Below are 15,347 nucleotides of genomic sequence, written 5' to 3'. Positions count from 1 at the left end.
CTAACTAAATAATGCTAAAATGCTATTCAAAGTTGTAACAATTCACATTCCTATCAGGCAGAGGGTGAGTTTCTGAGGCTTCACATTCTTGACAACCATGTCATTTTCAGATTCAGGGATCTAATGTATTCTTCATACATACATTTACACACACACACACACACACACACACACACACACACACACACAAACACACCCCTACACACATCAGGGTTCTTAGGGAAAAACGAAACTTTATTAAATGAGTAGCATTTACTTTAGAACTTCCCAGAGAGCAATAAATGGTTACTTTAAAAATTTTGACAACTTAGAATTAGTTGATTGTATTATTTTTAAATTGTACAAATAACAGTAATGTTAAGGGAAATTATATGGAAAAAGTTCAAAATTGTCTATGGTATTATTCCATTAACATAGTCATTTTATTTTTTATACAATAGATGCTTGTTGACTTGGTAATTACTTGTTGCCTTAACCAAATTGAATAATTTTTTAAAACTTTTAATAGATTTAGGGGGTACATGTTGAATACCATTATATGTATATATTTTATAGTGGGAATGATTTTTAAAACTAATTCACTGTTGGCTAATTTTACATTTTATGTAAATGTTCCAAATATGTTTAGTCCTGTACTGGTGTTCTAATGGGTCTTTTAGACCACAGTTGAATAAAAATGAACAGAACACACTTCCAGGTCAGACTTGTTTCTATTTTAGAAATTGTCTCTTACTACATTGTAATTCCCAAGAACTGTTCTGGTCATACAGCGTATTTATGCGCTTCCATAATTTTCTTATTGCAGCAACAATTCAATATACACGAAGCAAAGCCTGCTAAAATGTAAAGCAAACGATCACAGCACAAAATAGTGGTTTGTAAAATTAGCCTCTTCTCATTTTTTTCTTTTTCACCCAATCCATTCTTTTGTACATACCCTGGTAAAGGGAAAGCATTGACTTGGGGTGGTAGCAGCCTGACAGGTGGTTTTACAGAGCAATCGGTGCCAGATGCAGTATTAGGGTCATACCAGAACTGAAGATATGGGCATGGGTTTCCAGTTCTAAGAACAGGTAGAAGATTTTCTTAGGAAACTCTAATGCTAAATGCTTTTCACTCAGGAGTCCAATCTGAGATATAGATGTGATGAAAATCATGACAAAACTCTTCTTAGGCAGATATATCATCAAAATTGACGTCTGAACTGTGCAGAGCTGTCAAAGAAGATTCAGTTAACTCTTCCAGGTCAGTTTTCCCAATTCTCAGGAGAAATGAAATCATTCCTAGTTTCTCAGGTCTCCTCATTGATCACTCAGAAAAGTCTTCCCCTCAGATCTGAGGAGGAGAGCAAATTTAGCATGCTATTAGCCAATTGTTTTCATGAAAAATTCCTGCCATTTACCACTCCACCTCTAACAGATGCTTTATAATTTCTGGTTAGAACCACGTGGAATTATACATGCCAATGGAGCTATCTTCTTTTCTGCTATGATCATCTTTTGTCTTTACCATCTGCAAAACATAAAAAATTGCATTGCTCTTAATGTTACTGTGTTTGTTTAAAATATTTCTTCTGGAAGCCACTCCTTTATATGCCTCACATGAAACACAAACAAGTAGTTTTTGTCATCTTTCATAGTCAAAATAAAAATCCAATTCAAGGTGGTGTGATAATAGATATAAAGTAGAACTACAAACATACTCCCTCCTGCGAAAACATTGGTACATTCATGATTTGAAATTCCACGCTTAGCAAATTTAGTGGCTGATATTATTAAATAGGCACTTGAATAAATGTACACTACACAATATCAGGGCACTGCCCAGAACTTGTCTAATCTAACAGGATGTAAGAAAATACAGCTTCCTTGCCTCTGGGCAGCCTAACTTAGACGTCTGAGTCCCCTTGAAGGATCAGGCTTAAGCTGCCCTCTGTAGGACTCTGCCTGAGATAACACCCTTGTTTGGCTTCTACTTCTTCCCCATCTGGCTTCCTCCATTCTCTTGCTGGTTCTTCTGTAAGCACGTCCTCAGTAAATGCATGTAGACAAACTCTCAACTCAGGGTTGGCTTCGAGGGAAGCTGGCCTAAGATAGCATCTTAGAGAGCCTCCAGCCTAGTGGTCTTTAGACAACTTTGCTTAAGTACCCACCTCAAAGGAAAAAAAAAATCATATACTTCTTGCCTTGCACATTTTACAGTTAACTAATAATTTTTTTCATTATGAGTGTAAGCAGCTAAAACGGATGTAATTTGTGAAATATTATAAAAACTGACATTTAATAATAAAAGTTCCACATTTCTCTTTTAACTTACCCAATGGAGTCCACCATTATATTTAGAATATAAGTAAACAAGCTCATGTTTAAAAGTCATATATTTTATAGTGTTTGTTTCTCTCCTTAAATTTGTATTTCCATTCCACTTCCGCCATAGAATTTCATTCTAACTCTAATATATGCATATACTTTAAAATCTTTTATTGTTTGCCTAATCATAATTCTCTGCAGAAAAAAATATGTGTATGTTTTTTATTTCCTATGACTATAAGTTTCTATGTGTTAAAATTTTTTTCTAGATGGATTATCATTAGAATTTATCAAAACAGCATATATATTTAAATTTTAGTAATTTTACCAAGGCAAAAAGTAAACATTTTTACTGGAAATACATTTATCAATATGATGGATAGTTTTTACTATTATTTTTATTTACTACTATTTATTGTTACAGTGAAGCAAAGTTTAATATCATAATTGATAGAATTGTTACTTATTGTTATAGATTTAAGCACTAATCCATTTTGTTTACATAGATGAGTTTTGAAGGAGTTTTATCATAGCAATGTCAAACAATTCTTTAAATTCTTTTCTGAGTTATATGCCAGAAATGAGCAAGTATTATTTTAAAAGGTTTTACAAAAGCATCATTTACCCAGTCATTTGATATTTTCTCATTTCTGGAAAATGTACCCCAAGAATGCTTTACCAAACTTACCAAATGGCTATTAGCTATACCCGTTACTCTCTCAGAAGCAAAGTATTTAATTTGAAAAACTAAAATATGGTTTTAAAAGCTTAATATTGCTAAATTAAGCACATGACAGATTTTTAAATAATCTGTTTTGTATTTCAATATGATTTTTCTTCAGAATTTTGAAGCTTCATAGCTCACTCACTTTATGGGGAATTTCCCCTATATATCCTAACTGGCAGAACTAGTCTTTATTGTAAAACCAACAATCCTCTGCCTTAGAAAGAGTATGATCTCATCTTTTGATTAAAATAATTCTCTTATTAAGGGTTCCTGTGGTGACATCTTATGATCCTATTCCAAGATAGCTAAATGGCTGTTGCCATAGTGCCATAGTTTGTGGATTTTTTTTTTTTTTTTTTTTGGATACCTGATGAAAGAATGCTTGCTCTCTGTTTTAGTCTGTTCAGGATGCTAACAAACTACTATAACTTGGGTGGCTTATAAACAACAATAATTTATTTCTCATGGTTCCGGAGGCTGGAAAGTCTAAGATCAAGGCACTGGCAGAATCAACATCCGGTGCAGGACCACTTTCTGGTTCAGACATGGCACCTTCTCACTGTGTCCTCACATAGTGGAGGGGAAGAGGAGTCTTTCTGGGTCCTCTTTTATAAGGGCACTAATGCCATTTATGAGGGGTCCACCTCCATGACCTAATCACTCCTCAAAGGTCCCACCTTCTGATACCATCATCTTGCAGGATTTCAACATATGAATTTGAGAGGACACAAACATTCAGAGTATAGCGCTCTCCACTGATATTTCTCCAATACACTCTTCACTTTGTTCTCATGGAATTCTCACTCGGGAGACATACATCCTTTGACAAGTGTTGGGAAATGGAACAGGCCAGATTACTAAATGAAATTTATCATCACTCCTATCACCTCATTCTATAATATATCTGAATTCAGAACATTCCAAATGAGAAATGAGTTCAAATACCTCATTTCTAGCAACACACTTCTTCCTTAATAGAAATATGTATAGGATACTGTTAACCCAATATCCAGTGAAAGGACCGCCATTAAATAAGGTTGATTTGGGGTCAATATCTATAACACTAGGTTCGTGGTTCTTAAACTTTAGCCTGTATCGCAATCACCTGGAGGGCTCCACCTCTAGAGTTTCTGATTCAGTACACCTGGGGTGGGATCCAAGAATCTGCATTTCTAACAGCTTCCCTGATGATACTGATATTGCTGCTCCAGGGACCATACTTTGAGAAATACCACGTTTAATGTTGGAAAAATAAAGACTAAGAAACAAGCCCTGGGTTGGCATAAAGGGAAAAGAGATACAGTTATTCTTCTCAAAAGTCCACATTAAAATATTGCAAATGTACATTATCACATAAAATTTGTCCTTTACGTAGATGTGTAGAATGTAAATATAAGAAAACTGGATAGGCAAAAAAAAAAAAAAGCCCACTCTCTTCAAGAAAATGAGATGAGCAAAGCAAAATAAAGGTTGATAATACTACACAATGGATTTTTACTTTATGTATTTATTTATTTATTTTGAGACAGAGTCTCGTTCTGTCACCCGGGCTAGAGTGCAGTGGTGTCATCATAGCTCACAGCAACCTCAAACTCCTGGGCTCAAAGGATCCTCCTGCCTCAGCCTCCCAAGTAGGTGGGACTACAGGCACGTGCCACCACGCCCAGATAATTTTTCTATATTTTGTAGAGACAGGGGTCTCGCTCTTGCTTAGGATGGTCTTGAACTCCTGGTCTCAAGCAGTCCTCCCACCTCAGCCTCCCAGAGTGCTAGGATTATAGGCGTGAGCCATCATGCCCAGCCTAGATTTTTACTTTTAATTGCCAAACATATTACCAAACTTAATTCATATAGGGATTATATTAGTTGAATATATACCAGGCATAGTGTATATTTTAAGCTTTATATGTATCATCTCCAACTTTTCAATAATTCAGAGATAGGTTTTATGAGTTCTGTTTCATAGCCTAACTTTAAGGTGAACTTACATTCTATAAACATAATTACTGAGTATGAGGCACTATGACAAAAAGTAGATTAGGTGGATTAGGTGCTGTCAATATTCTTAAGTAAGACACTTCAAATATCCGTAGCTTCCATTTCCTTGTCTGTAAATAGCTACAGTACAGCTCAGTGATATCCAAATTATTCCAATTTTCAAATTCTAAGCTTCTATCATTCTAAGAAAAAAGTCAAATGAATATTTTCTGAAGAGACTCCGACTGGCTTCATGGAACAGGGCTTGCCAAATGTCACCAAACCAAGTTGCTGGGAAGAGATCATTGAGGAAAAGGATTAAAGATATCATCTGTTTCTAGATGTATGACATATACTTACAATAGAAAAATGCAAAACACTTTTGTAGAAAAAAATTATGAAGAATGATACTAAACAAGAAAGGTATTGGTAATGCTCACTTGATGATAATCCTTTTGATTCTACCCACCTTATCATTTTCAGCAGGAAACCACCTTGGCATATCTAACAGGATTGACTTAATCAGGATTTATAGCAATGTTTTCCAAACTTGAATGCACACTGAAATCACCTGAGAGCTTAAAAAAAACTGATGCATGTGTCTCAGAGAGAATGTGATTTAATTGGTATGGGATGTGGGCTGGACTTTGGACTTTTCAAAAACTATCTGGGCAATTGTAATGTATAAACAGGATTGGGAACCATTGATTTCTGGGGTTCTTTCCCTGTAAATCACACTATTAATCATATCGGCTTTTATGAGCCGAATTGTTTACCTTCCCTCCCCTCCCCCATTCATATATTGAGGCCCTAACCTCCAGATGACTGTATTAGAGATAGGCGGGTAGTTAAAGTTAAATGAAGTCCTACAGGTGGAACCCTGATCCTATAGAACCTGTTCCCTTATAAAAAGAGGAAGAGACACCAGGACCCTCTCCCACCATGTGAGGACACAGAGAGGAGGCAGTCATCTGCAAGCCAGGAAGAGAGCCATCATCAGGAAGCCTAGAGGTTTAGCACCTTGATCCTGGACTAACAGCTTCCACAACTTTGAGAAAACATATTACTGTTGTTTAAGCCACCCAGTTTATAGTATTTGTTATGGCAGCCCAAGCAGACTAATATACTCCCTCTTATGCCCACCTTCTCTGTCTCTGATCTACCCCTAATTCCTTCCTTGATGTTGGGAAAATACATTGAATCAGAAGTTACTTAACCCGAGTCAAGTTCCAGCAAGGCACTAAACCTCTGAGCCTCAGTTTCCCTACCTACATACTAGGGATTTTAATTTCATCTCCCATACAGGGTTTTGGAGGGCATCCAATGAGATAATTTGTATGAATTTACCTTAGAAACCGTATAGTCTTTGCATGGGCAAGCTGTGTCTGATACCTGCCCCTTTCTCTTACTCAGCCAGCCTCCCTTTTCAGTCACCTACGTGATTTCTCATTTGTGTCCCTTTCTCAATTTCACCTCCCCAGTATGTCTCCCACCCATCCAGTCACCAGTCATTTGGCCTCACTCCAACTCCCTCATTGTCACATCATGTTTTCCCTTTAGAATAGGTCTGCAGGCAAAAAGTTCTCTTAGTTTTCCTTCATCTGAGAATGTCTTGATTTTGTCTTCATTCCAAAGGGATATTTTCACTGAATATAAAATTCTGTGTTCACAGTTCTTTTCTTTCAGAACTTCAAAAAAATGTTCCTCTGTCTTCTGGCCTCCATGGTTTCTGATAAGAAATCTAGTCATTTGGACAGTTGTTTCCTTATATTGTAACACAGTTTTTCTTTAGCTGCTTCAAGATTTTTTTCTTTTCCTTGGTTTTCAGCAGTTTGATTTATCTGAGTAGGGTTTTCTTTGAGCTTTTAAAATATTTAAATTTATGTCTTTTACCAATTTGGGGAAGTTTTTGGTCATTATTTCCTCAATTCTTTTTCCTGCATGAATCTCTTTCTACTTTCCTAATGAAATTCCAATGAAACAGATGTTAGACCTTTTGATACTATTCCACACGTCTCCAAGGCTCTGTTCATTTTTTTCTCAATCTCTTTTCTCTTCAATTTGTATAATTAATGATCCTTCAAGTTCACTGACTCTTTTTTCTGTCATTGTCACTCTGTTATTGAGACCATCTAGTGAATTTTTAATTTTAGACATTGTACTTTTGACTCCTAAAATTTCCTTTTGCTTCTTTTTTTATAGTCTCTATTTCTCTTTTGAGAATGTCTATATTTCCATTTACTTCAAGTTGTTTACCTTCACCTCATGGAGCATATTCTCTGTCTGAAAGTTGCAACATTGCAACATTAGAGTCAACAGAGGTTGGCATCTGTTATCTGTTCTTTTCTTTGAGAATTATTTGCATCTCCTGGTTCTCTTTAAGTTGCATAATTTTGGATTGTACTCTGAATATTTTGAATATAACATTGTATAGACTCTAACTCCTGTTATAATTCTCTGTAGAATTTTATTTGTTGTTGTTTATTTTAGCAGGCAATCAACCCATTGAGGTTCAGAATGCAAAGGCTGTCTGACTTTCTGTGGGCAGTAGTCACAGTTTAGTTTCCAGAGCTTTCACTATTCTGCTTGGGGTCTTTCCCATCTACATACAGATTAAGGGAGAGTCTGGACTTATGCAGGCCCCACAGTTATAGTTAAAAGGTCCCTATACACACACACACACACACACACACACACCCCAAATTTACTTCTCAATTCTTCTGTCGGGCATTTTTTTCCCACTATAAATAGTATTGTTATGAACATTCTAGTACATGACTTTTGGTGAATATATATATTTCTGTTGGGTATATACAATGGAGTAAAATCACTGAGTCATTGTTTATGTGTATTTTCAGCTTTAGTAGATAGCCAGGAACATTTATTTTAACTCAATCTCCCACAATTCTAGTACACAGCAAGGAGGGTAAATTGCCACTCTAGAGCCTACAATAGCTCCCTGTTCTGCATGTGCTCCTTCATTTTTAGCTGTAGGTCCATGACCATTTCCCTACCCAGCCTGTGAAGCTGCCCTCAGCCTTCACACAGATCTCAGGACCACAGCAGCCTCGTCCTCCCCAGGCCCCACTGAGGCTAGGGCTCAGCTAGGGGCCCACCTTTCACACCAAGAAAGCCCTGGTCACTAAGGGAGAAAGCAGACCTCAAGTGTTCAAACCCTGGAGGCTCCTTGAACAGTCCTACCTCACCCGAATTCTGCACAAGAGTGCAGGGCTCCTCCTGCTTACTCGGGACCTGCTGTCCTTGTTCTTGCCCTTCCCATTTCTCAGTGCCCCAACTCCACACCAAGCATTTCTACCTACTTGTAGTTCTGAATTTGTCAACACAGCTGACTCTATTTTTTGTCTTTCTGGAGTTTTGTCTCCCTTGCTCCCTATTTTGGGTACCCCCTGGTAACCCTAAGCCCCTCTTTTATCTATGTCCTTTCACCTCTACCTGTCCCAGTGAATTCTAATTACTCATCTTCCACCAGGGGAAGATCCCAACGAACAAAGGTACTTCAGAGTCTTCAGCTCTATGATACTCAAGATTACCTTTTTTCCCTTGTTGTTCATCATTCACTGGAGTTGTAATTTCTTCGGAATGTACCTCTTGCTTGTCTTTCATCATCAATTCCTCAATTGAAAAGAGCTTGTATAACTTCTGGATCAAATCGGTAGCAATCTCAGAACCACTAGATTTGTTACCTAATACAAGGAAATATTGCTCCTGGGAACCAGTTTCACCAAACAGCTCACTGTTTTCTGTCTTTATTTCATACACCTCAGGAATAAGTCTACAGTAATGTAGAAGAGAGATGAAAAATTAGTTAGCCAAATCCCTTGCAAGATTAAATGTAAATACAGCCAGATAGTATGAGAGGAACTCATTTTATGCATGTGATTGGAATAGTCCAAATGTAGTTTGTGAATGAAATTTGACTCAAGGGCAATTTTATAATATTCTCAAGGGAAATTGACATTTATTTATCTCAGCAGTTTGGGATTCCAAACCAATATTATTTTTCATCACTAAATTTTTATTGACTACTTAGGGTTGTACTTTGCAAAATCAAACTTGAAAGGATCCTTCCTGCCAGTCTTCATGTGTTTGTTTTCTAAATGGCAAATGTTTTGTTTTGTTTATGTTTTTCTGCTGCTCTAAAACTGTCATATCTAATCTTTGATATTATAAGTTTTCTGTTTTGGCAGCATCCAATATTACAGTCCTGTTATGTAGTTACTAATTTTTTTTCAATAAAAGCAACAGAAATAGAAACATGGTTCTTTCTAATATAGGTCATGTTCTACCTGCTATTAACTCCATACCTGTGCTGTCATCAAAAGTAGCATTTAAAACACACCCCCCAACCCCCAAAAAAACTTGTATCTTGAAAACTAAAATGCCATTAATTTCAAATTATTTTCTTAAGGACTGTTTCCAGATGTAGTGTTGCCCAAACTCTGAATTTCTCAACTTACAATACAGTGTCTGTGCCAACGTTCTCTGGGTTGGGAGAGGTGATGTTAACACATGTGGCAATCAGATCTTTCGTGGGATATTTGTTGATGGCACCTGGAGAGAGAGTGGGCTAGTTAGTCTGAATTTTACCCTTCCCCATTATGTCCATCATCCAAAGTCAGTTCATCTTTTCCCGTGGTTGGTAATGTTTACAAGAACATATTACTTTTATAAGGGACTCAGCAAAGTAGGCACACTCTGGCATTGAAATTCCTTGCTGTTGGCAAAGTCAATGAGATATAGCAGTAACAGTATATAATTCCCATAATCTGCATGTCATAAGCTTGTGATATAATTCAAGGACATCTCTAAATCCATCCTATCACTTGTTTCTCTCCCTATGTTCTTTCTACGAGATTCTATTAGCTATCGAAATTGTCTGCCTTATTTATCCTGGGCTTGGGAGAAAGACACAATTTTTTGCCTGCTACTAAATATAACTCCTAAATTCTAAGATCCTTGAGCACTACATAAGCCCTGGGGCTTTTTATGTGTCAGAAAACCTGCATCCCTGTGATTCTCTAGTAAACTTGCAGGAGCTACAGAGAACAATCCACGTGGCCTTTGCCAGATTTCTAATTCCGGTGCAGGCCAGGACTTGTTTGATGCTATAAGGTCTTGTGTGTGCTATTATACCCATGTCTAAAATTACAACACATGGGCCAGGTGAGGTGGCTCACGCCTGTAATTCTAGCACTCTGGGAGGCTGAGGCAGGAGGATTGCTTGAGGTCAGGAGTTTGAGATCAGCCTGAGCAAGATCAGGATCCTGTCTCTACTAAAAATTAGCCAGGCATCATGGCACACGCCTGTAGTCTCAGCTACTCGGGAGGCTGAGGCAGGAGGATCACCTGAGCCCAGGAGTTTGAGGTTGCTGTGAGCTAGGCTGATGCCACGGCCTCTACTCAGGGCAAGAGAGTGACACTCTGTCTCAAAAAAGAAAAAATTACAACACATGGGCAGAGGCTAGGGCAGCCACCCTTAAAGCCCCACTTTGTAAAGACACCCCTAAAAATCCCTGTGTGGCTGTGCCAGAGCCAGCTGCCTGGGATAGAGGCTGTAGAAGAGATTTGCACCTATGGCTTATAAGAATTAAAGTCAGAACCAAGGTTAATTAATAAGAAGACAAAATAGAAGTCCTTGGAGCAGGTGTCAGGGGATATTATTTATTACAGCAGTGTACCTTGTTAAGGGTTTAGTAATTGAAATATAGTGTAATGGGCAAGAGCACACCTCTGGAGTCAGAATATGTGTGGTTGAGTCTAGAATTTACCAATTATGATGTGTGAGCTTTTGATAAATTTATTTAACATTTCTGAACCTCAGTTTTTTCACTTGTAAAATGGGGATATAAATATTTTCCCTTGAGGGCTGTACTGAAGATTAAATGACACTATCTATTTAAAGAACTTGGAACATCATAAACACTCAAAGATTAGTGTTTCTATCTTTTCACCCATTTGAGGATTTCCTGGAAAATACTTTGGCAGTGTAGCAGCAAGGCTCAAGGTCAAAAAGATCTGGGATTTTCCTGAGATTTTTCATTGTCTCCTACTCACCCCCCATCACTGTTAAGTGAAGTGAGGGTCATTTCACTAAATCTGCTGTTGGATTATACACAGAGACATTAAATCTATTGCAAAAGCAATAGAAAAATTTTGATGACTTACGTCTGATTAAATGAACAAATGGCTTGACAAACTTGATGATATAGTCCCAATCTGGCTTGTGGGTTCGGCCAAGCTGTACTAAATGATGATCCAGGGGGTGGCTGGCTAATTCTTCTAATTCCTTGTCATTGTGTGTGGGACCAAAGGAAAACACAAATATGGAGTAGCCTTGACATTTGGCTCTCAGAGATACGTTTCTTAAGACTTCCTTGTCTAATGGGTTTGTTTCGCCAGCAGATACTACAAAGATAACTTTGTTTTTTCTCAGATTGGGGGTTCCCACGAAGACATTGTCAAGTGTCCACTGCAGGGCATGGCCAATAAAAACATCTCCATTGAGTTGCTCAAGAGAGTCTTGGAGATGATGTTTCATTTGATATATACTGTTATATGTAACCAAATCAAATTCCAGGTAGATGGGGCACTCTTCACTGTTGGGCACGTAGCCTGGGGGAGAGTAGCTCAGGACAGCCACTCTGTCTCCTACGGTGGAGGTCAGTGGATCTGGAGCTATGTGAAAGTAATCAAGCACTGAGGTCACAAAAGCTTTCACTTCCTTAAATTCATCACTTCCTACTCTTTGGGAAGCATCTATGAGGAAAGCCACATCCATGTAGTATTCTTGAAGAGAGGCATCTCCAGGTCCATTAGTAAGGCCTGGTTCTTCTTTTCTGCCATGATTTTCATGTCCTGCAACAGAATAACTCAAGTCATTCTTTTCAATACAGGGATAAACTTGGAAACACATAGATGGCCTGGGGTGTGCTTCACTCCCATACCCATGACAGACATCACTAATCAGTCACAGTACTCATTCCCAGATGCATTCTCCACATCTGTCTCCACATAGTGCACAGAGAGGCATTACCTTTTGACATGTGTTGTCACAGGGGAAGAAATCTATTTGCCACCCTATCTTAGAACTTTGTGAAAGGATTGATTTATCCTCAAGCTATTTTAATGTGCAAGACAAGAAATATATAGCTATTTTTAGTGCATCCTACATAGTTACAAAATTTGGAGTACATTTTTGCATGAGATCTAATTAATATATGTAATGACCCCAAGAGAAAGTATAGATGTCAAAGTTACATTTATTGATGGCACAAACACGTATACCTTTATACACATGTTCAAAATATGCACTGCAGAATGACATCATGAGAACAAGTATAAACAAGTGCTGTCTATAGAATATAAAAGCTGTGAAAGGACATCCTCTTAAGAACTTGGTACTCAAAGTGCCAGGCTACAACTAGTTTATTAGTCCATGACAAGATAAAGAGAGTGCTCCATGATGTAAGTCAACTATATTACTAAGCACAAAGATTAGTTCAGCTGACTTTTTTTTTTGCAGCAAGACTTTCTTAATGAAGGAAAGAATGCCTTGATTTACATTCTGATGCAAGCTTCTTACCTTATTGCAGACCAGTATTTTAAGTAGCACTATCCTAAGCCTAAGAGATCATGAAACCTGTCCACAATCATGGGAATGATGACTGATTGGTGAGGCCACAACAGTAAATGCCAGCTCAGAAAGACAGAAAGTAGACAGCTGATGTTCTATTCTTTTGTGAAAGAAGAAGTTTGTGAACCTAATCAAGCAAAAAAGTAGATTTATAACTGGAACAAATTTATATTGATCAACCCTTTCTGTTCAACCCTTTTTTAGATGCTTTTACATTTACTATTTTATTTCGTACAACAAATGAATTGATTAACGTGTATCAATGCTATAAAGGCTTAATATTGAAATAGAATGCAAAAAAAAAAAACCCCAAAACCCCAACACCATGGGTGATGTTATTAATGAAGCAAATTCTCTATTAGATGATTTTTGAATGTTCAATGAATCCTGCCTTCTGGTGTAAACCTCACATTATCTTTTCTTAATCTATTGTTGACTTGATTTGCTAAAATTTTGTTTAAAATTTTTGCATCTATGTTCACAAGAAATGTTGGGTCTCTAGTTTCTCTTTCATACATAAAAGACATTACAGTATCTTTGGTTTTGGTATCAAGGTAATCAGGCCTCAAAAAATGAGTTAGAAATATTCCAAATCTACTTTTCTAGCTATTTAAAAATATACAATAAAGTATTGTTAATTATAGTAACCCTACTGTCCTACTGAACAGTAGATCTTATTCCTTCTGACTGTATTTTTGTACCCATTAACCAACCCATCTTTATCCCCCCACCCCCACTAGCCTTCCCAGTCTCTGGTAAACACCATCTATTCATAGATATCCCAGTTACTCAGATTTGATCATTACACATTGTATGCTTGTATCAAACTATCACATGTACCCTATAAATATGTACAACTATTATGTACCCATAAAAATTTAAAATTAAAATAAAGTTTAAGATGAATTGAGAGATATTCCCTCTGCTTGAATTTTCTGGAAGAGTTTGTGTAGCACTGTTATTATTTCTTCCTTAAATGTTTTGTTAAATTCACCAGTGAAATCATCTATGTCTGGAGCCTTCTTCTTTGTGGGTAGGTTTGAACTACAAATTCAATCTCATTAATAGGTATAGGGCTATTTTGTTTATTTCTTCTTGAGTGGACTTTGGTAATTCATGCATTGCAAGAAATTTGTGTATTTCAATTAAGCTAATTTATATGCAAAAAATTGTTCAGAATAGTCCCTGGTTATTCTTTTATTATGTGTAGAATGTCTCCTTTCTCATTTCTAATATTGGTAATTTATGTTTTCTCTTTTTTCCTGGTGAGTTTGATTATAAGTTTATCAATTTTATTGATCTTCTGAAAGAAATAACTTTTGGTTTTATTGATATTCTCTATTGTTTTTCTATTCCATTTCATTGAGTTCCACTTTAATTTTATTATTTTCTTTCTTCTGTTTACTTTGGGTTTAACTTGTTCTTCATTTTCTGGTTTCTTAAGGTAGAAATAGCAGTCATTGATTTGAAAACTTTCTTCTTTACCAATATAAACATTTATGCTATTAACTTCCTCCTAAGTACTGCATTAGTGGAATCTCACAAATTCTGATATATTGATTTCATATTCACTCATTGCAAAATACTTTCTAATTCCCCTTCTGATTTCTTCTTTGATCATGAATTATTTAAAAGTGCTTATGTAGTTTCCAAATACTTGGGGATTTTTCAAAGATCTTTCAGCTATTGATGTTTAATTTATTTCTGTATTGGCCAGAGAACATACTTGGTATGACTTGAATCCTTTAAAATTTTGAGCATTGTTTTATAGCCCACAATATGTTCTATCTTAGTAAATGTTCTATGTGCACTTGAAAAGAATGTGTACTCTGCTGTTCGGTGTTCTATAAATGTCAATTAATTAGTTGATAGTGTTGTTCAAGCCTACTATATATTTCTGCTGATTCTGTCCACTTTTTCCACGAACTATTGGGAGAAGATATGGAAACTCATTGATGTTCTTTTCATTTTATTTTTTAATCTTTTTTCCCTGTGTTTCCTTTTGAATATTTCTATTGCTACATTTTCAAGTTCACTATTTTCTTTCTTTTGCCAAATCTAATCTGCAATTAATTCTGTCCAGTGTATTGTTCATCTTATATATTTTAATTTTTATCTTTACAAATTCTATTTAAATCTTCTGTTTATATCTTTCATGTCTTTACTTAAATTTAAACATATGGAACACAGTTACAATAACTGTTTTAATATCTTTGCTAATTCTAACATCTGCGTCAGTTCTGATTTGGTTTTGAATGATTATGTTTTTCATTATAGATTGTGTCTTTCTGCTTCTTTGTATGCCAGACATTGTGAAATTTTTCTGTTGGGTGTGGGATACATTTGTATTCTTATAAATATTTATGTGCTTTGTTATGGGAGGCAGTTAAGTTATGTGGAAAGACTTTGATCCTTTTGGGTCTTGCTGTTATGATTTGCTTGGTTAGTCCAGAGCAGTGCTTCATTTAGGGCTAATTATTTCCTACTACTAAGGCAAGACCCTCCTAAGTTTTCTCCCTATTACTGTCTGAATTGCGATTTTCCCAGTCTTGCTTGTGGGAAAAGGCACTATTCCTGGCCCTGTGGAGCAAATGGCATTACTTTCAGATGGTTTTCCCCAGCATATGCATGTGCTATCAGTTTTCTGCTGAATAATCCACGGAATCCCTCTGCAGCTCTC

The 15,347-nt window shown here is 36.6% G+C and overlaps 1 protein-coding gene across 3 annotated transcripts in view; it reads right to left on the bottom strand.

The window, feature by feature from the left end:
• Positions 1 to 540: 540 nt before the first annotated feature.
• The window catches only part of COL6A5 (collagen type VI alpha 5 chain), a 103,692-nt gene continuing 88,885 nt past the window's right edge, over positions 541 to 15,347 (bottom strand). For 2 of the 3 annotated variants that reach the window (XM_045538524.1, XM_045538505.1), the window contains 4 exons: positions 11,200 to 11,889; positions 9,492 to 9,585; positions 8,565 to 8,806; positions 541 to 1,512 (listed from right to left, as the gene is read on the bottom strand). In XM_045538524.1, the coding sequence (XP_045394480.1) occupies positions 1,493 to 1,512; positions 8,565 to 8,806; positions 9,492 to 9,585; positions 11,200 to 11,889 (1,046 nt within the window). In that variant the 3' untranslated portion in view covers positions 541 to 1,492. Of the gene's footprint in view, positions 1,513 to 8,564; positions 8,807 to 9,491; positions 9,586 to 11,199; positions 11,890 to 15,347 lie in introns of those variants that run through there. The other variant, XM_045538514.1, reaches the window with a different exon arrangement.

Source organism: Lemur catta, chromosome 1, assembly GCF_020740605.2.
Source record: "Lemur catta isolate mLemCat1 chromosome 1, mLemCat1.pri, whole genome shotgun sequence".
In the NCBI taxonomy this organism is placed as follows: domain Eukaryota; kingdom Metazoa; phylum Chordata; class Mammalia; order Primates; family Lemuridae; genus Lemur; species Lemur catta.
This window is presented reverse-complemented; position numbering and strand designations above follow the sequence as displayed.